The sequence below is a fragment of the Bos javanicus genome, chromosome 7 (assembly GCF_032452875.1).
Source record: "Bos javanicus breed banteng chromosome 7, ARS-OSU_banteng_1.0, whole genome shotgun sequence".
Taxonomy (NCBI): Eukaryota; Metazoa; Chordata; class Mammalia; order Artiodactyla; family Bovidae; genus Bos; species Bos javanicus.
This window is the reverse complement of record NC_083874.1, coordinates 37,916,228-37,939,575: the sequence shown is the minus strand read 5'-3', so window position 1 is coordinate 37,939,575 and position 23,348 is coordinate 37,916,228. Positions and strand designations below refer to the sequence as shown.

Below are 23,348 nucleotides of genomic sequence, written 5' to 3'. Positions count from 1 at the left end.
TCCCAGGGAGGTGGGGGGAGCTCACGCGCCACCCAGGCAGCTTAGCTCAGGGAGAACAGCACTAAATTTAAAGTGCTCCTATTTCTTCCTCCCTGTCTCCTCCCTCTCCTGTCCTGCCACCTCCTCCTCTCCTTCTTGCTGCCACAAATGAGGGCCAAGTTTGTCCACGAGCTCTAGATCCAGGCAGCGCCCTTGAGCCCCACAAGCTCTGGGGGTGGGGGAGACCCGAGCCGGCTGGGCCTTGAAGTGAGGGGCTGTGCCCTCCCAGCTGCAGGTTGCCGAGCAGCCGGGCTCCCAGGAGCAGTTTCTGGGCACGGCTGTGTCTGCACCTGCCTGGTAAATGGGAACAGATGCCAGCCTGGGGGAGGGCGGCAGGAAGGTGGGGGTCCCTGCTGGCTCAGGCCCGGGATCATGTCGGGTATGTGCAGGCATGTGAGGGCTTGGGTATGTGGGGAGGCCCTGGTATGTGCATGCTGAGTGTTTCTGGAAGGTGGAGGGGTGGGGGTGGGGGCCTCTGAGGCCAAGCGAGTGCGTAGGATACCTTCTTACCAAACTGCTTTTCATAATCAGTTGGTTTGTTTAACACACAATAAATTATATTATACTCCCAGACCAGAGTCCAGTACTTGGTAAATTTCCAACTTTTACACTATCAGTGGGTTTGGGTTTAAGAGTTTTTAGGCTTTGGTCCCTTCTCCCTGGTCCCTGGATGGGGAATGGGGGCAAGCAAAGGGGAGACCAGATACTCTCTCCTGGGGTGTCCACTCAGCCATCCCCACCCCCATGCAGGGCTCCAGATTTGGGCTGATCTCTGCCTCTGTCATGTCTGCCTGACCACAGCATGCCTGGGTCAGGGTATTGGGTTTGTGTGTACCATGGGTGCCACCCACTGCCTGGGCATCCATTTGTGGGTGAGGGAAACCTATCTCTTTGCCTCAGAGCACTCAGCGGCTTTGGGTTAAGAAGTCAATAAGATCAAAGAAAATTCAAGTGGGCTGGCCATGGGAGGCCTGAGGTTGGAGGCTCAGAGCAGGAGGGGACCCTGGTGGCCATGGGTGGGATGTATCTCTGTGAGCTCTGCTCTCCGCCTGGCTTGAAGGGAGCAAGGCCAGCAGAGCCTCACTGCTTTGCAGGCAAGAGCCTGGGTCTCGCCCAAGCTGTGGATACCAGACCTCATGATGGCAGGAGACAAGGAAGGGTATATGTGGGAAGCCTGGAAGGGCAGGTTGTGAGCAGTTGGGGGCTGGCCTGGAGACATCCCAAGAGGTTCCAGGACAGGCCCTCAAGGCTGCAGGGAGACAGGCTATGGTGATTTCCTCTTCCTCGCCTGTTCCTTCCCTGGGGGACCTACCTCAGCAGCAGGAGGACTCTTGATGCTGCAAAGTGAGGCTGGGCCCTGGGCATGGGGCAGGAAGATAGGGAAGACCTGGAGCCGGGCTCTAATTGGGTATGAGAAATCTCACAGCTGCCCCCAGCAACGGAAACTGAGGCCCATGGGGGAAGGGGACCGACCTGCCAAAGAGGCCATGTACCCTATCCATTCCCTTCCCGAGGGTAGGAAGCAGATCTGGATCACTGGCACCAAGAGACTTGCGGGCTAAATTCTTAGCCCCTCACCCAGACCTGGCACATGGCAGGTACTCCGTTGACACCTGAGGACTGCAAGAAGGCTGCTGCCAGCAGCAGGTGTGTGTAAGGCCAGGACAAGGTAGGCTCAGGGACTTGGCTAGGGGCTCATGCTGAAGACCAGCCCCGCTGACCCTGCTAGGGTAGGATGGCATGTGACCTCTATGGACCAAAAGACCTGTTTGGAGTCCTGGATGAGTCAGAGCATCTGTAACACGACAGACTGGCTCTGAGGACTAAATCACATGCTGCCTAGACTCAGGGCTTGTCTGCTCACACCTGCATTCTTGTGTAAGCTTCCGTGTTCACCAGGGCAGGGCCCCGTCCCCTGGCCTCCCTCTGCCCAACCCTACCTCCCACAGTGCAATGTGGCTGCAGCTTCCTTGTCCCGCTGACCACCCCCTCCACCCCCACTTCTGCTGCCCCAGGCCTGGGCTTCTGGCCAGCCTGCTGTGCCCTGCATTTGTCCTTTGACCTGCTAGGCATTCCAGGTGGTTTTAAGACTGGGGATGGATGGCAGCCCTCACTCCAGAAGTCCGTCCTGGGCTGCCTGGTTTCTTCTGCCTGGAGCATGGGCCACGGCCCTGGGCCTTGGTCTCCTGCCTACTCTTGGCATCACTGTGAGTTGTTCTGGGTGCCCTCTGCTGGCCCTATGACTCAGACCTCACTCAAGTAGCCAAATCCAGCACAGGGTCCGTGTGCTGTGTATCTCAGGCTGGCTGAGCCTAGGTGGGAAGGGGCTCCGGGCTTAACCTGAGGACTCAGCATGTGTGGGCGGCTCCATGGAGCATCAAGGCGAAGTGAAGTCACTCAGTTGTGTCCAACTCTTTGCAACTCCATGGACTATAGCCCGCCAGGCTCCTCTGTCCATGGAATTCTCCAGGCAAGAATACTGGAGTGGGTAGCTGTTCCCTTCTCCAGGGGATCTTCCGGACCCAGAGATCGAACCCAGGTCTCCCGCATTGCAGACAGATTCTTTACTGTCTGAGCCACCAGGGAAGGGGGCCAGAAATGAGCTTAACTGGAGTCCAGTTAGTGAGGAGGAGAGGCTGTTGTCAGCTTCACTGGGCCTGTTCTCGGAGCACAGGTTCCCAAACAATGGCTCTCTGGCCCCATCCCCAGGGCTGGAGGAGGGAAATGAAGGGGCTCACAGAAGGAGCACTTCTTGGGTCTGCCTCTCCTGTCGGCCTTCCACATGGGCCCCGAGCGTCACCCGCAGCACCGGTCATGTCACTCGGTAGCTTGAAATCCCACAGCACTGTGACCTCACTTCAGAGCTGAATGGGGGAGGCTCCTGGGTGGCCCCAGTGCCCCCGGCGCCCACTCCATCCCCTTCCCGCTGAGCCCTGACATGCCTATCTGCCTCCAGGCCTTTGCTGGCGCTGTATCCTTTCCTAGGTCGCCTGGGACACCCTTTCCCTCTTCTTGCCCTGACCAGGGTTACACGTCTCTGCCCCGAAGAGCCCACCCCAGGCAGCCCTAGCTCCCAGGACTCATAGAGAGGTCACTGTGCCGCCCACCCTCTCTGCGGGGTTGTATCTCCAGCTGGGGAGTGGTTGCTTAGGGAGTGAGTGCACCAACAAACCATCATGGAATTGAGGTCTGTGAGCTCTTCTGTCATCTGGGACCCACTCTTTCCAAGCCTTTCTCTGCTGGCACCACTCACCAGGCAACCAACCCCTCAGATGGAGCGGCCAGGACCTGCCCCACCATCCACAGCTCCCTGGGATATTTTGGTGGTGAGGCCTCCCTTTTACCCACCAAGTGATGAAGTCTGGTGAAGGTAGGCCTCCCAGAGAAGGCCTTGGTGTGTACACAGGGGTCCTGCCCACACAGAGCTGGTTAGTTTCACCCTGGCCTCTGCTCTTTGGTGGGCAGCAGGGCCCCATCTCTGAGCCTCCACTGCCTCAGGGGCTGAGATGCCCCCCGCAAGCCCCCTCCCCCACCACGTCCCTCTTCCCTTGCCCCTTCCTGGCCTTACCGCTGCTCCCATCCGTGCTGCGCTCAATCACGTGGTCCACCTGGCGTACCCACTCCCCGTTGCACTTGAAGAAGATCTGCGTGGCGGGCGTGGCCTTGCACACCAGCAGCACCGGCTTGTTCTTGACTATGTACACATCCTCGGGCTCCACCAGGAAGTGGGGAAGCAGGTCTGGGTTGGAGCCGGGCACCGGGTTGGGCACCGGGTTGGCCATCGTGGCACTCTGCTGGGCACCTGTGGTAGGAGCAAACAGGGCCGGTGAGTCGGGGGGTGGGGTCTGCTGGACTTGGGGGCCCTCCTGGTGCCACCTGCCTGCTCAGGGGCCAGGGCCAGGCCATGAGGAGACACCTGTGGGGCCAGGCTCTGCCGCTTCCAGTCCAGTGACCTGGGCTGCTTAAGTGGGCCCCTCACCAACCCTCAGTGTAAAACGGGAGAAGCAGCAGCCCTCCCCACCTCTCCAACCCACACCCGCCCCCCACTTATGAAGACCTGTGGAGACCTGAAACGAGACAAAGGCAAAAATGCCAGCCTGTGGCGATTGTCAGGGCTCATTACTCCTCTGGTAGAAGTTCAGGGATCTGGGGAGGTGCCAGGGGAGAGCTGGAGGAGGCAGAGGGCCCCGGCAGCCAGGGCTTAGGGGTCAGGAGTCCCTTCCTCTGGTGCCGGGCTGCCTGGGGGGCTGCTTCTGGCTTGCTCCCCATTCCTGGCCCCTGCACTTAGTAGGAGCTGAGAAAATAGCACGTGAATGAAGCGGGGAGAGGCTGTGGCAGGTTTGGATGTGAAGGGGCGCTGGTTGCCGTGCGACAGGTGAGGCCCCTGTAGTGGGGAGGGGCGAATCTGGGTGAGCCTGGGCTGCTGGGTGGGTGGGTCTCAGGCAGGGTGGGAGCCAGGAAGGCGTGTCTGGGAGCCTGAGCCTAAAGTCTCACTCTTTAAGGAGAACTGAACATGGGTTTCCTTCTAATTTTAACTGAAAACCACAGCTATCCCACAAGTCATTTGTTGCTAATTACACAGGTAATTGGCTCTGAGGCTTTGGTGGAAGTAAAACCCTCAGCAGTCTGCTCCCACAACAGGACCCGGGGAGGGTGGGGAGGGGTCGGGGGCAGAGTAGCCTCAGCCTCCACACCCACCAGACAAGCTCCCTGACGGCCGGGCCTCTCTCTCGGGGCTGCAGTCACTTCCCCCAACATACACTCCCAACCAACAGGGGCCTCTGGGCATATGGAAGGAAATGCTTCAGAGACCCTGCTAGGGTGACCTTGGGTGAGTTACCCCTTCTGTGGAGGTCCTGACTGCCCAACGCAGGTCGGGAGGTGCCTCCCGCAGTGGCTTCCCAGCTCCACTACCCTCCTCACCTGCAGCCCAAAACCCGTGGAGGGCTTCTAATGGGTGGCCTGGCTCTTTGGGCCCAGGGGGCATCCACACTGCTTTTTCTCTCTTGCTGGAACAGGGACCCTCTCTTTCCGAGGAGGGATCCCCTCCACTCAAGACTGTGATTTTGGGGAGGGGATCTGTGCCTGGTCTGTAGGCGTCAAGGGGGTGAGCTGGGAAAGTCTGCAGAGGCTGAGAAACCTGCTGTGACTGCAGGTAACCCCCACTCCCCCAACCCCAGGCTGTTTCTCTGCCTGCAAACTGGGGTTTGTGTGTGTGTTAGTCACTCAGTCATGTCCGACTCTGCAACCCCATGGACTATAGCCTACCAGACTCCTTTGTCCATGGGATTCTTCAGGCAAGAACACTAGAGTGGGTTGCCATACCTTCCTCTGGGGGATCTTCCTGACCCAGGGATCGAACCTGGATCTCCTGCACTGCAGACTGATTGTTTACTGTCGGAGCCACCAGCAAAGCAGGGTACGGTACCCAGTTCTTTGGGCTCGTGAGGGGGAAAGGACAAAGGCACAGTGCTTGGTCGATGTCAGTTGCTATCCGCACCCAGAGCTTTTACACGACAGTGGCCAAGGGCTCCAGTTCCCTCCCAGCAATCTCTTCAGGGATGAGGACTGACGAGGAAACTGAGGCACAGAGCTTGCCCCCAGTGTCTGCAGCAGTGGGCTCATCCACCTCTATCCCCAGCCTGTCCCCATGCCTTCGTGCACTTTGTGCTACACTGCAGTGAAGGCTAAGCCGCCTGAAACCACAGTTGCAGCTGGAAAGACACACTCCTTTGGTCCTGCCCCCACCCACTCCTGAAAAACCTCCATGGGGCTTGGCCAGTCTGCAGGTGTGTTTTAGGGTGAGGGAGGTGGGGGATGCTGGCAAATGGGAGGAGCCCTCCAGATACTTTACAGATGTGGAGTCTGAGGCCTGAGGGAGAAGTCACTTACCCTGTCCCCCAGGTTCAGCCTTGGGCTCTGGGGGGCCACATCCTGACCCTTTGATGTAACATTCATTTGTCACTCAGCAGCCCTGACCCAGGCGGCAGGCTCAGCCAGGGTGAGGCTGAGTTGCGCTCTGGTTTCCCAAGGTCTGGAGGGTGAATAGGAGGAGGGACCCCGAGGAGGGGTGCTGTGGGTCAGGAGCCTCTCTAGATGCCTACTGGGGAAGCCAGAGTATCTCTGCAGACCCCCGGGCCACACAGAGCAGAGCCCATGGAGGTGGGAGGCAGGAACCACAGGCTCCAGAAGAGACCTGAGCAGCAGCTTCTGGGCCTGCCCATGCCCCGCCTTGCACAGGCTCGATGTGATGGCCCAGGTCTGCCTACTGGCTCAGAGCTGGGTGGGCAAGGGTCCTGGCTGGGGAAGGAGCATGGCCCCCCAGCTTCCCTATCGATCACTGCACCAAGCACTACTCACGTCAGCCGCCCGCTGAACCCAGCACAATCCCTCATGTCTGCATTTAACTGCTAATGAAAAATAAATGTACTGTGACCAATAAGGGACATAGCTCACTTCTCCCGGGCCTCTGCCACGCCATGTGGGCACGGTCTCCCCTCCCCACCCCCTGGTGGGGCATTTATTAGGTGGACCCAGGGGCCCCCTCTAGGCTGCATTATGCCCTCTGGCAAGGACACTGTAAGGCCATGGGTGGGGTTAAATTCAGCCCTCTTGGGGCTGCTGGAAGCTTCCTGGGTGGTCAGAGCTGGTTTCCCCTCTGTGTGGCCCCAGAGTGCACTATGTGACCTCCACCCTTGTGGTCAGCACTTGTGATCTGCCTTCCCCCCTCACCGTCCCAGTTAGGTCTCTCTCCTGGACTAAAGCCGGGTAAGAGCCGTGGGTCTCTCCCTCTCCACATTGCAGGCCACCAGCACGAGTGATCTTTGCCTTTGACATGAAACCCTGTATTTGCTCAGGGTCATATGCTATATGATGCCTTCAAAAGGGCATGGCTTCACGTGCCAGCCTGGATGGGAGCAGAGTTTGGGGGAGAATGGCTACATGTATATGTGCGGCTGAGTCCCTTCACTGTTCACCTGAAACCATCACAACATTGTTAACCGGCTATACCCCAGAACAAAATGTATGTTTTGGTGTTAAAAAATAAACAAAAAAAGACATGACTCCACTCCCTACTGCAGCCTTCCTCCTTTGCTGGCACTCTCCTACCTTTTCCTCAGGGCCAATTCAATTCACTTCTTCTGAAAGAGGACTCCCCGACCTGGCCGACTTCCCTGCTTCGCCTCTAGGACCCATCCTCACTGGAGCTGTTATCCCAGGAGAAGCAAGTGTGTGGCCGAGGCCTCTGTCCCCACTCCCAGCCTGTCCTTCTCTGGTCCCTGTCGCCCAGCTCAGCCTGCCTACTGCCAGGGAGGGCGAGTGGGGATTAGGATTTGGGTACCCACTTCTGCTCCCTTCTGGCTGTGAGCATGGGAGGAAGGCTTTCCCAATGCAGATGCTGGGGCTGTGGGACAGCAGGCAGGGGCAGGGCCCGCCAGCCTCACCCTGCAGCTCTCCAGGAACTCCACCTGCCACACCCTGGCCAGGCCTCTCCTATTTGCCCAACCACCCTCTCAGAGTTCAGTTGGAAGACTTCTTTTACTAGTGGATTCCTGATGGGCTCTTGGTTGCTGAGAACTGCAAATGGGGCTTTACCAATGATCAGGCCTTGAAGTAGGAACCCGGCTTCCAGTGAGCCCTGGGGCTGGCCGGCTGGCCCCCACGCAACTCAGGAGGGCTACCTGTCATTGGCCCAGGCAAGACCTGGGCTCCTGTCTGAGCGAGTTCACGGTCCAGTGGAGGAGGCAGCATGCCCAGTCCTGAATGTGGCACCTACCCTGGTGTGAGGCTCAGGGGACAGTGTGGTCACAGGAGCAAGTCGATGAAGAGTATGGAGCCAAGAAGGCATCCTGGAGGAGGTGGCTTTTTGGCTGTGACTTGATGTCTGGGTGGGGGAGTTCCCAGATGGACCTCATAGGGCCGGCCCACTATGGCCCATTCCACTGAAGGCCTCCCCATCCAACCCTCTACAGCCATCCTGCCTCCCACCACACATTCCTCAGGGGGGAGATCTCTGCATTGCCCTGCACACAGCACCCCAGAGGCTTCCCACTGCCCTCCCAACAAACTCCAAGGACATACGCCTGTCCCCTCTCTGACTCACCTCCTACTAGTCTTCCCTGCACTCCCTCTGCTCTGGCCATGCTGCTGGGCTCCCGGTCCTCACACAAGCCCAGCTGTGTCTTGCCTGACAGTTCCTGCTGTCTCCTTCTCCTAAAATCCTTCTCCTCCTGGCCCGGGCACTCTGGGCTCTGCTCAGACCTTCACAGAGGAACTGCCCCAAGTGCTCTTCCCTCGGTGCCCTTATACCCACACTTTCTGAATTAGCACCCCTATAACCTGCTTCTTTGGGATTGTCTTGATCACTGCCTCCTGTACAGTGTTACAAACTTCCATCCATAGTTTTTCAGGCACTCTGTCTACCAGATCTAATCCCGTTAATCTATTCATCACCTCCACTGCATAATCATAAGGGATTTAAGTTGTACCTGAATGGCCAAGTGGATATCTCTACTTTCTTTAATTTAAGTCTGAATTTTACAAAAAGATGTTCATGATCTGAGCCACAGTCAGCCCCAGGTCTTGTTTTTGTTGACTGTATAGAATTTCTCCATCTTTGGCTGCAAAGAACATAGTCAGTCTGATTTTGGTACTGACCATCTGGTGATGTCCATGTGTAGAGCCATTTCTTGGGTTTTGGAAAAGAGTGTTTGCTATGACCAATGTGTTCTTTTAACGTTGTATAGGAGGCAGTGACCAAAAACATCCCAAAGAAAACAAAATGCAAGAAGGTAAAGTGGTGTCTCAGGAAGTTTTATAAATAGGTGAGGAAAGAAGAGAAGTGAAAGGCAAGGGAGAAAGGCAAAGATGTACCCATCTGAATGCAGAGTTGCAAAGAATAGCAAGGAGAGATAAGAAGGCCTTTCACATGAACAATGCAAAGAAATAGAGGAAAACAATAGAATGGGAAAGACTAGAGATCTCTTTAAGAAAATTGGAGATATCAAGGGAACACTTCACGCAAAGATGGGCATGATAAAGGACAAAAACAGTGAAGACCTAAAAAAAGCAGAAGAGATTAACAAGAGGTGACAAGAATACACAGAAGAACTATATCAGGAAAAGGTCTTAAAGACCTCATAACCACAGTGGTGTGGTCATTCACCCAGAGCCAGACATCCTGGAGTGTGAAGTCAAGTAGGCCTTAGGAAGCATCACTATGAACAAAGCTAGTGGAGCTGATGGAACTCCAGTTGAGCTACTTAAGCTCCTAAAAGATGATGCTGTTAAAGTGCTGCACTACATATGTCAGTAAATTTGGAAAACTCAGCAGTGGCCACAGGACTGAGGTCAGTTTTCATGACAATCCCAAAGAAGGGCAATCCCAAAACTGTTCGAACTACCACACGGTTGTGCTCATTTCACATACTAACAAGGTTATGCTCAAAATCCTTCAATTTAGGCTTCAACAGTATATGAACCGAGAACTTCCAGATGTTCTCGGACTTAGAAAAGGCAGAGGAACCAGAGATCAAATTGTCAACATTCATTGGATCATGGAGAAAGGATGGAAATTCCAGAAAAACATCTATTTCTGCTTCATTGACTATGTTAGAGCCTTTGACTATGTGAATCCCAACAAACTGTGGAAAATTCTGAAACAGATGGGAGGACCAGACCACCTTACCTGTCTCCCAAGAAACCTGTATGCAGGTCAAGAAGTAACTGTTAGAACTGGACATAGAACAAGGGACTGGTTCCAAATTGGGAAAGGAGTATGACAAGGCTGTGTACTGTCACCCTGATTATTTAACTTATATGCAGAGTTCGTGCATGGTACATCATGCAAAATGCCAGGCTGGATGAATCACAAGCTGAAATCAAGATTGCTGGGAGAAATATGAATAACCTCAGATATGTAGATCACACCACCTAATGGCAGAAAGTGAAGAGGAACTAAAGTCTGTTGATGAGGGTGAAAGAGGAGAGTGAAAAAGGTGGCTTGAAACTCAACATTCAAAAAACTAAGATCATGGCATCTGGTCCCATCACTTTATGACAGATAGATGGGGAAAGAATGGAAACAATGACAGACTTTATTTTCTTGGGCTCCAAAATCACTGGGGATGGTGACTGCAGCCATGAAATTAAAAGATGCTTGCTCCTTGGAAAGCTGTGACAAACCTAAATAGTGTATTAATAAGAGACAACACTTTGCCGACAAAGAGCCATCTAGTCAAAGCTATGGTTTTTCAGTAGTCATGTATGAATGTGAGAGTTGGACCATAAAGAAGCCTGACTGCCAAGGAATTAACGCTTTTGAAATGTGGTTCTGGAGAAGACTCTTGAGAGTCCCTTGGACTGCAAGGAGATCAAACTAGTGAATCCTAAAAGAAATCAACCCTGAATATTCATTGGAAGGACTGATGCTGAAGTTGAAGCTCCAGTACTTTGGCTACCTGATACAAAGAGCCGACTCATTGAAAAAGACCCTGATGCCAGGAAAGATTGAAAGCAGAAGGAGAAGGGGACGACAGAGGATGAGATGGCTGGATGGCATCACCGACTCAATGGACATGAGTTTGAGTGAACTCCAGGAGTTGGTGATGGACAGGGAGGCCTGGTGTGCTGCAGACCACGGGGTCGCAAAGAGTCAGACACGACTGAGTGACTGAACTGACTCAGTGGACATAAACTTGAGCAAACTTGGAGATAGTGAAGGACAGAGGAGCCTTGCATGCTGTAGTCCATGGGGTTGCAGAGTCAGACATGACTTAAGAGATTGAACAATTACCTGCTTCAGAACCCTCAGCAACTTACAGAATCCTTTATTTCTGGAGTGTTTGTTGAGTGACTGAATGACTGCCCCCCTTTTCCCCCTTGAACTTCAGATTTGCCTAAGGATGTCCCCCTTAACTCTTGTTCTGCAGGGAGACCCAGAGAGAGCTCAGAGTGGCCCACAGGCAGAGATGTGGGTAGGGAGATGGCTCTGCACTCCAACCTGCCCCCGCCACACCCCAACATCCTGCTGCTCTGACGCTGAGCCTCCCTTTTCTCACCAGCAGCCTGGGATGATAAGACCTACTCGTGTAACTCTGAGGCCCAGGGTGTGTGTGAAAGTGCTTTCAAGTGTTTTATTTTTAAAAGCACCACGAAACTATGAGGTGTGATTAATCAAGCTATTAATGAACTCGTATTTACTGAGCAAGGACTCAGTCCCACGGAGCAGGGTGGGAGGGCTGGGGGCAGGGTGTCATCTGGCCTCACTCAGCTGGGAGCTGTGGATGGTCCAGTCTTGGTCCACAACTTGCTCCTGTTTAACCTCCCAACAGCCAGGCCTGCGTCAATGGTGAGGGGGAGGGGCAGCAAGCCCCTGCTTTTGCCACTTCCCTGAGAAATGTCCTGGGTGTGGAGATGGGTGGAGGAAGGAGAGGGGGCTAGGGGCCTGGCAGCCTCTGTCTTTCTCTTCCTGGCTGTTCACCCAGCACTGTACCCCCCTCCCCCACCCCAACTGTGCTCCCAGTCTCTCTAGCCTGGAGACATGCATTTGGTAGGTCCGCTGGGGGCCTGGCTGTCCTGCTCCACAGGCCCGGGTGGGGAGAGGAGAGTCCACAGGATGGTGCGCCACACACTTTGCCTGGCATTCAAGGCTCTACTGGCCCAGGGCCTGAGCTGCCACCTGGCCTCGCCTCCAGGGCCTCTCTTCAAGTGTGTAGGTTGGCATCTTGACCCTTTGCAGTTGTGCAAAGTGTTAGTTGCTCAGTCATGTCTGACTCTTTGGAACCGCATGGACTGTAGCCTGCCAGGCTTCTCTGTCCATGGAATTCTCCAGGCAAGAATACTAGAGTGGGGAGCTGTTCCCATCTCCAGGGAAATCTTCCCAATGCAGGCGCATATCCTGGCTGGGGCCTTGTCTCCCTCCCCTGTCTGGCTGATAGTGTCTGATTTTCTGCAGGAAATGCCTGGCCCTCCCCCAACTCCATCCATATGGCCATTCGGTCTGGGTGGGCTGACATCACCTCTGGTCCCAGAGGTAGGTATGTGGCACCAACTGGTGCCCAGATGGGCAGGTCACCCCACTGCAAAAGATGGGACTTTGGGATTTGGTTTGGGATGCTGGGAAGAGAGAATCTCTCTGCTGGACCAGTCCCGCTGGTCCTGCCGGCCATAGGAGGCCAAGCGAATGGGAGGCCGTCCATGGGTCTGAAGCAGAGGCTTGGAGAATGGAGGGAAGAAAGGAGATCGACTCCTCACTCTGTGGGAAGCCTGGGGTCTCAAGAAGCCGCAAGGCAGAGCCTGGATTCCTTTCTCTGCCTGAGGCCAGTTGGAGTGAGGATCCTTTCATTGCTTTGATCCAGTCCCCACCTGCTCTCTGCCTGGGTGACTTCTACTTGTCCTTCTAGATCTGCTCAAATACCCCCTCCTCCAGGAAGCCTTCCCTGACCCCTAGACAGAGCTGGCCGCACCTCCCCCGGGCTCCCACAGGCCCTGGTTGAACTCACCTTGGTACCTCCCACACCATGTGGTCACCCTTTATGAATCTGTCTCCCTACTCAGACAGTAGGTGCCTTGAGGGCAGGGACTGAATGGTGACATTACCCTAACCCTTAAGCATCCCCCAGAGCCTGGCCAGGGACTGACACACACCAAGTGTCCGGTGAGCGCTTGTTAAATGAATGTTGACTATGATTCCCTTGACAGGGAGCACAGCCCAGAAAGGAGGGCTGAAAGACGGGGACACGCACTCAGCTTTGTCTGGAAGCTAGCTCTGCTTACTTTCCAAACAGTCAATTCTAGAACCCCCCTGTGGTGGACTGTGGGGAGGTGGGCCAGGGGACAGCGGAGAAGCTGTAGTTCAGGGTCCAGAGGAGACAGAGGGGCGGGAGCCATGGCCACAGTGGTGGGGAGCGTGCGGAGGGGGTGCAGACACACACGGGAACAGGGATTTGTGCTCTCCTGCCCATCTGCACCCCTGCAGCCAGGGACGCCCTCGCGAGTTATTATTTTTTAAATGTGGGCAATTTTATGATGAGGGAGCTTCACTCAGAGGCTCTGATAAGCAGGGGTGAAGTTAGCATTTGCTGTTGAAGAAACACACACAGCGGCGGGGTGGAGGGATGGTGGGTGGGAGGCCATGAAGAGACAGATCTGGGGGCTTCATGAAGGACTCTGAGCTTCCAGGTGGCAACTCAGAGCCTTGGACCTGCCTGGAGGTGACGATGAGGTGCCGTGAGGCCAAGCAAGGTGGGGCCGCGCCCTGGTATTTTTCTAAATCCAACATGCAAAAACCTCGCTCTGTCCACCAGCTGCTTCCAGGGCTCACTGCCTGCTGCAGACCCCTGTGCCGTCCCCTGCTTCTTGAGCTTCGGTTTCCTCATTTGGGGCAAATAGTGCTGACCCAGCCCCAGGACAAGGTGGGTCAGGAACACCACCCCTGGGGCCTCCAGGTGTGCCCCAGGGCTGTTCTTCTTTCCCTTCCCGGCCCTGTGGTCTTTCCTTCAATCTTCTGTCTCCCTGGCTGTGGCTCCAAACATCACAGGACTTCCCGGATGGCAGGGATGGTCCTGAGCTCAGGCTCTTCTGCCCCGGCGTGTGGTCAGTGAACGAGGGGACGCACGACTGCAGGCCCTCTTGTCAGAGAGCATGCCGGAGGTGGCAGACTGGAGCGACAGCCCCTCGCCGTGTCCCTCAGAAGGAAGGGCTGATCCCCTAACCCTTGCTCTCACATATGTGTGAGTAGCACTGTGGTTTCTATGGTAATGCATGTGTGAAAGTGTCACAGAGACAGCAGCCACCTTGCCAAGACTGGAGGAAAGTCACTCAGCTTCCCAGCGGGCTCCAGGGGCCTGATCACAAGGACAGACACAGGCATCATGGGGAGGACAGGCAGACAGGCTGAACTGCAAAGAACAAGGCAGTTGGGGCTAGGCATGGTGCCACCTCATGGCTCAGAGGACAGTCACCCCGCGTGGGGTGGGTGACTGGATCATTCTGCCCACCAGCTGTCGCAGACCAGGCTTGAACCTCTGGCAGCTGCCCTCAGGTGCCTTCCAGCCCCTCCTTGTTTCACAGACAAGAAACGTGAAGCTCAGGACTTGTCTAAGGTCACATAGCCACAGAAGGAGGGCCTGCTCTTCACACCCACTGACCCAGGCCAGGCCTAGGGAAAGAGTTATGGACCTTTCTTGGAGCCAGACCTGGCCCCCCCATCACACCACCCCTTGCTCAGTTGGCTGACACACTGACCCTTCTCTGCTTCCTAAACCCTCCAAGCTCACCCCTCCCCAGGGCCTTTGCATAGCTCTTTCCTCTGCCTGCAACACACTGCCCCCTGCTCTACCACAGGGCCCTCCTCTAATCCCTCAGGTCTCATCTTCAACTTTACTTCCTCTAGGAGGCCATCCTTGACTGCTGCATCTGAGGTGGTTGTTTTTCAGACACTCAGTCGCGTCCGACTCTTTGCAACCCCACGGACTGCAGCATACCAGGCTTCCCCGTCCATCACCAACACCCAGAATTTACTCAAACTGATGTCCACTGAGTTGGTGATGCTATCCAACTATTTCATCCTGTCATTCCCTTCTCTTTCTGCCTTCAATCTTTCCCAGCATCTGGGTCTTTTCTAATGAGTTGGCTCTTTGCATCAGGTGGCCAAAGTATTGGAGCTTCAGCTTCAGCATCAGTCCTTCCAATGAATATTCAGGGTTGGTTTCTTTTAGGATTCACTAGTTTGATCTCCTTGCAGTCCAAGGGACTCTCAAGAGTCTTCTCCAGCACCACAACTCAAAAGCATCAATTCCTTTGGCATTAAGCCTTCTTTATGGTCCAACTTTCACATCCAAACATGACTGCTGGAAAAACAGAGCTTTGACTAGACAGACCTTTGTCGGCAAAGTGATGTTTCTGCTTTTAAATATGCTGTATAGGTTTGTCACAGCTTTCCTTCCAAGGAACAAGCGTCTTTTAATTTCATGTCTGTGGTAGGCCCTTTGTTATTTTTGGCTGCACCATGCAGCTTGAAGACTCTTAGTTCCCTGATCAGGGATTGAACCCACACCTCCTGTAATGGAAGTGTGGCGTATTAACCACTGGATCGCCAGGGAAGTCCTTCAGGTAGGCCCTCTAAGCCAGCCCCTCGGCCCTTCCCCGGTCTATTTTCCTCATAGCACCCACCACTATCTGAAATAGTGTACTTGCTTGCTGCTTTTTGTCTAGGTCTCCTTCCCCTGAAAGGTGTCATGACAATGGAGACCACACTTGTCTTGTTCACAGCTACGGTCCCAGGCCTGGCACACAGGTGGCGTTTGATAAACACATGCTGAATGCACGAATGAAAAAACTCTGTCTTCCAACTTTGGTCCAGAGCATTGCTAAGAGCCCCTAAACCCACCCATGAGGGGACTTAGAAACTATCAGGTGCCTGGGGAGAGAGTGCTTGAAGGGGGGATAGACCTCCAGGGAGCCCCTCCCAGGGCCCCTTCTGGCCGCAGGGTCTTGCTTTGGACCAGAGAAATAGTTAATAAAGCTGAGGCCTAAATAAGCATTTGATTAACAAACGATAAAATAGCTATTGTGTCCCTGAATTAAGCTGTAATTGTGGCTGATAATTGGCTGGTTAGAATTTAATAAGCTGCAATTAAATAGAATGGAATCCAGGGTAATTATGTGGTCGCACAGCCCAGAGAGAACCAGGGAAGGAAGGCTTTTCCCTGCTTTGGAATCTTCTGCCAGTGCCATGTGTGTGGCTGTGGGTGTGCTTCTGGCGATGGTGATTGTGGCGGGGTGTGTGTGTGCAAGGCAGGCCTCCTCTACCTTTCACCTGGCAGAGGTGGGCAGGTGGGTGCATGCCCAGGCCCTCACCAGTGCTTGGCGGCGGGAGATAGTCATCTGAGCCCCGTCAGGGCCCGTTGCAGCTCCAGCTGGAAGAGACATAAAAGGCTCCCTGGCAAGTGTTTCCTGCGAGGTGGGAGGCCATGGGAGGGTGGCCAGGAGGGCACGGGGAACATGAGGGAGGCAGGCAGGTGGGGAGAGGGTCTGCCTGTCTTCCTAGTGAGAAAACTGGGGCTCAGATAGGGCAAGAACTTGCTCAAGGTCACACAGCCATCAGCGGCTGAGCTGGACCAGATTCTCAGGTTGGATCAAGAGTGATTCCGACTGGCCAGGAGGCTGGAAGGTGCTCCCCTCTCCCTGCAGCCCCTACCGGCTCCCTAGGCACCCCACCTCCATCCGTGTCCTTCACCAAGGAAACACACGGGCCAAGTAAGGAGGGTGTGACTGCGTCTCAAGTGCACCCTTAAGACAAACTGTGCCCCCTGCTCCCATTTCCCTCTCCTGTGGCGGGCCTGCCCACCCGAGCTCCCCGGGTACTCAGTGGGACACTGCTACCTCTGCCCCCAGCCCAGGAATAGCCCCCTCAAATCCGAGGAGATGATGAACGGCATCGCCGAGCCTCCGTTTATGACCCTATCAGCATTTTTACAATGTTGCCGGCAATTAATTTAATTAAAGACCCTGTCCTGGATATGGTGGGGTTTCATATCTCACTGGTTTAATGTGAGCCCCGCCTGAGTGGGGGCCAGGAGGGCATCCAGGGCTCAGCTCAGGGTGCCCAGGGTGGGACAGTGCACCCCCAGATGGAGCTCAGAGATGAGACAGGGCACCACCCAGTGATCTGCCCTAGGCTGGTGGGACACACCGCCCACAACCACAGCCAGCACCAGCACACGCACGCAGGCTCTTACACATACACACACACGTGCACACACGTTCACTCTCACACACACCTTACATGGTCACACCGTAGTAGCAGTGGTGAACTTCACATGGATTTTCTTATTTAGTTCTCATGACAATTCTAGGAGCCAAACTATTCTAAAGCTCTAATTTCCAGGCGAGAAAACTGAGGCAGGGACAAGGGAAGCACACGCTGAGTGATGGATTCCCATACAGTGCCCCACGCCCTCGACCAGGCCACACTGATTCAGCAAGTGCATCGGACTCGAGCCTCACAGCAGTGCCCCAGGCAGACTCCTGCTCCTGCCCTGTGGGGCAGCCAGCAGCCACAGCCCCGCCTGGGAAGTCCTGGGCATAGAGCACACCAGCACTGCCCACTGTCCTCTGGCCTAAATCTAGCCAGGTGGCTGATGCCCTCGCTAGGATGGTGACCCAGTGGCCAGGCCATCCTGTGACCCCATTCTCAGCAGGGACCCGAAAACCCATGCCAGATCCAGCTCCTATTGGCAGGGGTGGTAGGTGGACGCAAGCCCAGCTCCTCCTTTGACCCTTGTCCATGCAGCCGCTTGGCTGTGCTCTGCCCTCTCCCGGGGCCCCCTTTCTCCATAGATCCCCACCCCCACAACCTCCTGCTCTCCAATGGGGCCCCTCACTCCCCCTCACAGCCGAGCTGCATGCTGACATCTCCCCTGCCTCTGGATGCCCCCTCAACCTCACACTGGGCATGTCCCTAGCTGGGTTTGGTGGGTCCCCCAAACCTGCTCGCAGAGACTGTGCTCAGCTGGCAGGGACACAGCGGGGCTGTCAGGCCTTCTTGTGCCTTCACAGTCCACCATTCTAGCTTCCCCCAACCTCTCTACTACCCACTCCCTCCTTTCTTGCACTTTGGGACTACCCCCACCCCCAGCCCCTGAAACCTGTCTTTAGGTGACCATCTCCTGGCTTTGTCAACAATGCCAACACAGCGCTATTTCTAGAAAGAAAATCTGATCCTGCCCTTCAAGCCCCTGCAACAGCTCCCACTGATCACAGGGTAAAGGTGGGTTCCCCAAACAGCCCCCCATTCCCCCTGCACACCCAGTGTAGCAGCCTCAACTCTGGCACCAACCCACAGCCTACCTCCCTTGTCACTTGCAAGCTCAGGAGTGTATCTACCAGCGATGGGCCCAGGGTATGGGCTCCCTGAGGGCAGGAGCCGGGCCAGTCCCCACTCTGCCTTTACCTGGCTGTGTGGCCCTGGGTAAGTCACTGCCCTCTCTGGGCCCCAGAAGGAATGGGACGGCATCAGGGGTGGCAAACTCAGTGCTTCAGGGGCTGATGAAGCCCAGGAGAAGTGGAAAGTGAAGATGCCTGTCCCAGGGGCCAGCTCAGCTCAGCCAACCGCTGCCACATGGTAGACCAGCCCAGGAGGTGCTGCGGGTTTTTTTTTTTTTTCTTTCAAGAGAAGCTAGAAATCATTTTTATGTGAAATTTCCTGTTTTAAAATGTTGACAACTAATTTAAACATTTAGACACTGTGTGGGCCAAACAAGTTGGCAGGCCAAAGCCAGATTGGACAATGCCCAAGGTCTCCTTTGACTGTACAGAGCTAAGAACTGGGGTCACAGCAGGGTCAGGGGGAGCCCCCTGTCTGTGCCCACTCTGCCTTCCTGGCTTCCTCCCTCTCCTGCTCTTCCCACCTTGCCAGCACCCACCCTATCATTCTGTCTTCGCCTTGGGACCCCTCTTCATCAAGGTCTCCCGAAGGAGGTTTCTCTGGGGCCTGGTAGAGGCTGGAGGGGTCATTCATTTATCACCCTAGGGTTATCACAAGGGTCACCCTCAGCTAAGGCCTGAAGGCTCTGCTCTCTCCCAGAGCCTGGGGGTCTGAGAACCAGCAGGAAGCTGCTTCCTGGTAGGGATGGTGGTGGGTTAGGGGCTACCCCACCTTGCCTGCCTTTGCTCTGGGCCTCAGATCCTGAGAGAGGAACTGAGAGAAGTTTGCTGGAGATGAGGTCACAGGCAGGTCAGGGGTGGGCACTCCATAGAGAAAATCTCTGCTACGATCCCCCAGATCTAGGCTGGCAGGAACTCAGGCCCGGCTATGGCCTTAGAACTAGGAAGAGGGTTTAGATCGCACCCATCAAACCCCAACAAGACAGTAATGAGCCCTCACCCCATTTTAATTACCCGCTGTCCAAATAATTACCAGCTTGTTTATTTCACTTAATGGCAGCCGGACTTTTTTTCTCCTGATATTGATTTCATGTTTTCCTGGTTTGTTCATTATCTTTCCTGCCCCTTTAATGGGCTTGGAAGTCTTGCCACTGGAGGAGAGGGGGCTGGAGGAAGTGGGGTGGAGGAAGAAGAGGTGCCCTGGGCCTTGCTGTGCAGCCTGACGTGAGCTACTGCCCTCTCTGGGCCTTGAGTCCCAGAATCACAGACCCCTGCATGCCCTCCTCTCCTTGATGTAACCAGGGTGGAACATTTGAAAACGAAAGAAAGGAGGGAGAGGGCAGCAGGAGAGAAGCAAGTGTACTCCCTCCCAAGGGAGCCCTACAGGATGGGCAGAGACTCAGACAAGCCGGAGGCTTGGAGGAGCACGGACAAGGGAGGGGGCAGTGAGGGGACGCTACAGACAGAACGAAGTGGGCAGTGGGTACTCCTGGAGACCAGCCTGGAGGAGGCTGCCGTGTGGAGGGCCACTGGCCGGTGGGGGAGCAGAGGGGCTGGTGCGTGGCCTCCTTACCCCTGCGTCCCCCAGCTCTGATGGTGGGGGGAACAGGGGCGTCTACCTTCAAGAAATCCAGCCCCTCCGGGCCCTGACCTCCATCCTTGGCCTCTGCCTCACCTACCTGCCACTGTCATGGCAACATGGGTGATGCTCTGATGTCATCCGGGCTGTGAAAGAACCACTCATTTCTCTGATGTGGGGGGCGGACAGCAAGGAGAGATGAGGGTGAAGGGGGAGAGGAGGGCCAGGGCTTCTTTGGGTGAATATTTAGAGCCTCTTGAAGGGGTCATTAGCTCTTAATAAATCACTAATAATTGCATGAATATTTAAATCTTAAAAAAAAAAATACAGTAGGCCCAGTGAGTTTCCCTGTGTGGGTATTTATTGCTATCAGCCTGGAATATATAAAAGTTGGTATTGGTCTGACTGAACTGCTGTTATCGCCACAGCTAAACGGGTAATTGGGAGTGAGAGACGCTATCAGCGGATATAAATTACATACAGTAAACCGAGGGCATTAACTGAGGGTTTATTATCAATTATCTCTGCGCTCGTTCCCCTTAAAACGAACTTTAAGTATATTAATGAGAAAATTTACAGGTCTTAATGAATTGAAGGAAATGAGTGGGTGCCAAGGGCCCCCACATTTCCGCCCCCATGCAGTGCTCTCTCTGGGACCCCCAGTGGCCTGTTTTTGGGCGGGGGGTCCTCCCCACAAGGGAAGCCCTGGAGGGAGGGCTCTTGGGTTAGCCGGCCAGGTCACAGACACTTGCTTTCCTGCCGGGACCAGCGGGGACAGCCGGTCAGTCTCTGAGGCTGGCGATGGGGTAGTTTCACCCGGGCAGCCTTTCTTCCAACAAGACCCCTCCAGGGCCTGATCCTGGCTGTTGGATGTGGAGATTCAGATGGGGCCTGACTTCAGCGAGCCGTGGATGAGGCCGACCTTCATCTCCGCCCAAACCAGAAGGCAGGCATCGCCGTCAGAGCACCACAAACGGATGGTGAGGGGCTGGGAGGCCAAGAGGGAATGCGAGTCTGGGTGGGGCTGCGGGTGCCTCGTGGAAGCTCGGCAGGCAGGGCATTTGGGTAGCATCTGTGTCCACCCTGCTCCGGAACACATCCGCCCCCTTTTGATACGCCAGCTCACTTCAAGGTCAGTGCAACCTCTTTCTGGGCCAGTTCACCACCCAGCAGCCTTGGCTCCCTCCAGGACTTCCCTCCAGGGCTGTGCTGCTCTCGCTGCCCGTCCTCAGCCTCTCCTGCCAGGCCCTGAGTAGCAACCTGAATTTTCCACGAAGGGCAAAACCCAGGTCCCTCTCTCATGAGCTTACCCATGGGAGACAGGCGCTGGCCTGATACCAGGGGCACAAGTCCAAGGTTACAACCAGTAGTCAGAGAAACACTGGTGGCAAGAGAGCACATAACTTGGTGGGGGAGTGCTGATCCGAGGTGTCCAAGAGGACTTCCCAGAGGTGGTGTCACTGAGCTATGTAAAATGCCTTGAAGACCCGAGGGTGGCCAAGGATGCTTGCTCCTCTCTATCAAAGCCAAGAAAACCATTTGTTTAACTCTTCTGCCCCCTTGCAGCCTAGGTCCCTTCACTTTCCCCCTCCTTGGGGCCCCCATTCTGCTCTCCCTCCTGCTTATTCCTAACTCAGCCCTACAGTCGGGCTCTCACCTCACTTCTCCCCTTTGCCAAGGAACCCCTCTGAGTCAAGAGCTCCTCTTGGCCTCCACCTTGAGGGCTCGGCCCAGGCTCCTCCCTCCCTCCTGTTCCTCTCATCTGTGTGCTCCTTGTTCCTGGAGAATAGCAGGCTTCAACAAGGATGTCGGAGCAGAAGACTCCGAAATCCCATGGCAGGACCTTCAGGCTTGTCTCTGCAGGATGCTTCCTCCCAGCCATCCTGTGTGGCCTCACCAACGGCCCGCTCCCCTCACAAACAGCACTGTCACTGCCCTGGCTGGGCACCTGGCTGGGGGAGCAACAGGAGTAAGGAGTTTGAGGCAGGACGTATCTGGTGACAGCATGGATGGGATGAGAAAGGGTGTGAATCTACACCAGGACCCTGAACTTGGGAAAGCCAGGAAGGTTCTGGAGCAGGGCTGATGGGATCAGAGACGAGGAGAGAGATGGCTCTGTTGGGGAGAGGGAGGGGAGTGAAGGCCGTCACCAGTGGGCAGGGAGCTGTCTGCCTTGGAACAGGTTGCTGGAGCGCAGCAGTGGATATGAAAAGCCTCTGGGGGGTGGGGGACCAGGGTAAGAAGAGTCACCATCCTGGCTGGGAGGGAGGCGGGTGGGGAGCAGAGACGAGTCTGTCATTTCCTGCCTGGTTGAGTGGGTAGATGGTGATGCAGCCAGGCATACACAACTAGAGAAGCCTTGGCCTGCTACTCACACTTGGGGGTGGGGTTGGGGGGGAGGCAAGATCGGTGCCCTCTGGAAAGGTGGGGCTCCTCCCACAAGCTGAGAGAGCCACAGGCCCACCTTGTGCAGACACAAGTGTGTGATGACGGCTGGCTGCTGGGGCCCTGGGGTGGGGGTCCATGGCTGGACTGAGCTGGCCCTGTGACTCCCCGTGAGCAGGGCCGCCTGGGGCTGGGCTGCTGGGCCTCTGTCTCCCAAATGGAACAACAGGAGGCCAGGCTGGCTTTCTGAGGCTGCAGACCGCAGGTCCGCGGGCCGCTAGGTGTGTCCTATAGGTTGAAATCAACTTTTGGAGATTAGGGATTTTCACACCAACACAGGTATCTATCCCCATTGATCGGAAGCCAGGGCCACACAAGGCCTTCGTGTCCAGGAGCCACCACTGGCAACACTCTTCAAGCATGGCACAGCTCACCACAGCCCCCTGTGGGCCCATCCACGCACTACCCTGGCCTGCTAGAACTAGGGGGTGTCCACATTTGGCTCAGGTCATCCCCAGCCTCCCGCCTAGCTCAGTCTGGACACTGCTACCCCCTCACACACACCTCACCCAGCAAAGCCCGGTGGCCTGAGGGACCCCAATGTGTCTCCAGGACATAATAAGGCCTGAGGGCTCTGATCTCTCTGCTGAGACACTGCCTTCAGCTTGGACCTTCATTTAGTTACACCTTTATTTAAAAGGTGCTTTTACTCCCCCAAACACCTCCCCACTGGCTTCGCTCTCCAGCTCTCCACCTTGTTTCCACGCCTCCGGGCCCCTCTCCCTCCCCGCTGTCTCCTGCCTCTGTAAATAATCCTCTCCTCTGTGCCTATAATTAGCCCCAAGTAGAATAATTCATAACAAACTTTATTTCTTGTGGCATCTTTCTTGCTAACGTGTCACTGAGTACCCCGCAGGATCAGCAGGAGGGAAACCAGACTCAGGAAACAGCTGAGTGCCGGCTCCGAGCTCCCCGCTCGGCTGTCCACACCCACAGGAGCCAGGTCTGCAGGAAAGACCTGGCTCATCCTCTGCCAACCTAAGCAGGCAGGTGGGTGCTGGGGCACAGTCAGGGTGGATTCAGAACATGGATGACCGATCCGGACACTCTCCCCTGGGTGATCCTAATTGTAACAGTAATCATAATAATAGCAGCTCACAGTTGTATAGTGTTTATTATGCCCCCGGCTCTGCTTTTAAAGAGCAGTGATGTCTTTTTATTTTGACACACAAAGTAAAATGCACCCCCTTTAAATCTACAGTCTGGTGACTTCTGACAAATGTATCCAACACCACAATCAAGAGAGAACAGCATCGTCCCCCAAACATCCCCCAAGCCCCTTTGCTATCAGTCCCTCTACCAACCTCAGTAACCACTGATCTGCTTTCTGTCGCAAGAGTTCTGCCTTTTCTAGAATCTCATAGAAATGGAATCATACAGTATGTAGGCTTTTGTG

At 55.2% G+C, this 23,348-nt stretch overlaps 1 protein-coding gene across 2 annotated transcripts in view; it reads right to left on the bottom strand.

Moving 5' to 3' along the window:
• Nucleotides 1-23,348, bottom strand: part of UNC5A (unc-5 netrin receptor A) — a 64,462-nt gene that overhangs the window by 12,081 nt on the left and 29,033 nt on the right. For both annotated transcript variants that reach the window (XM_061423037.1, XM_061423036.1), the window contains exon 2: nt 3,608-3,841. In XM_061423037.1, coding sequence (XP_061279021.1) covers nt 3,608-3,841 — 234 coding nt within the window. The remainder of the gene's footprint in view (nt 1-3,607; nt 3,842-23,348) is intronic.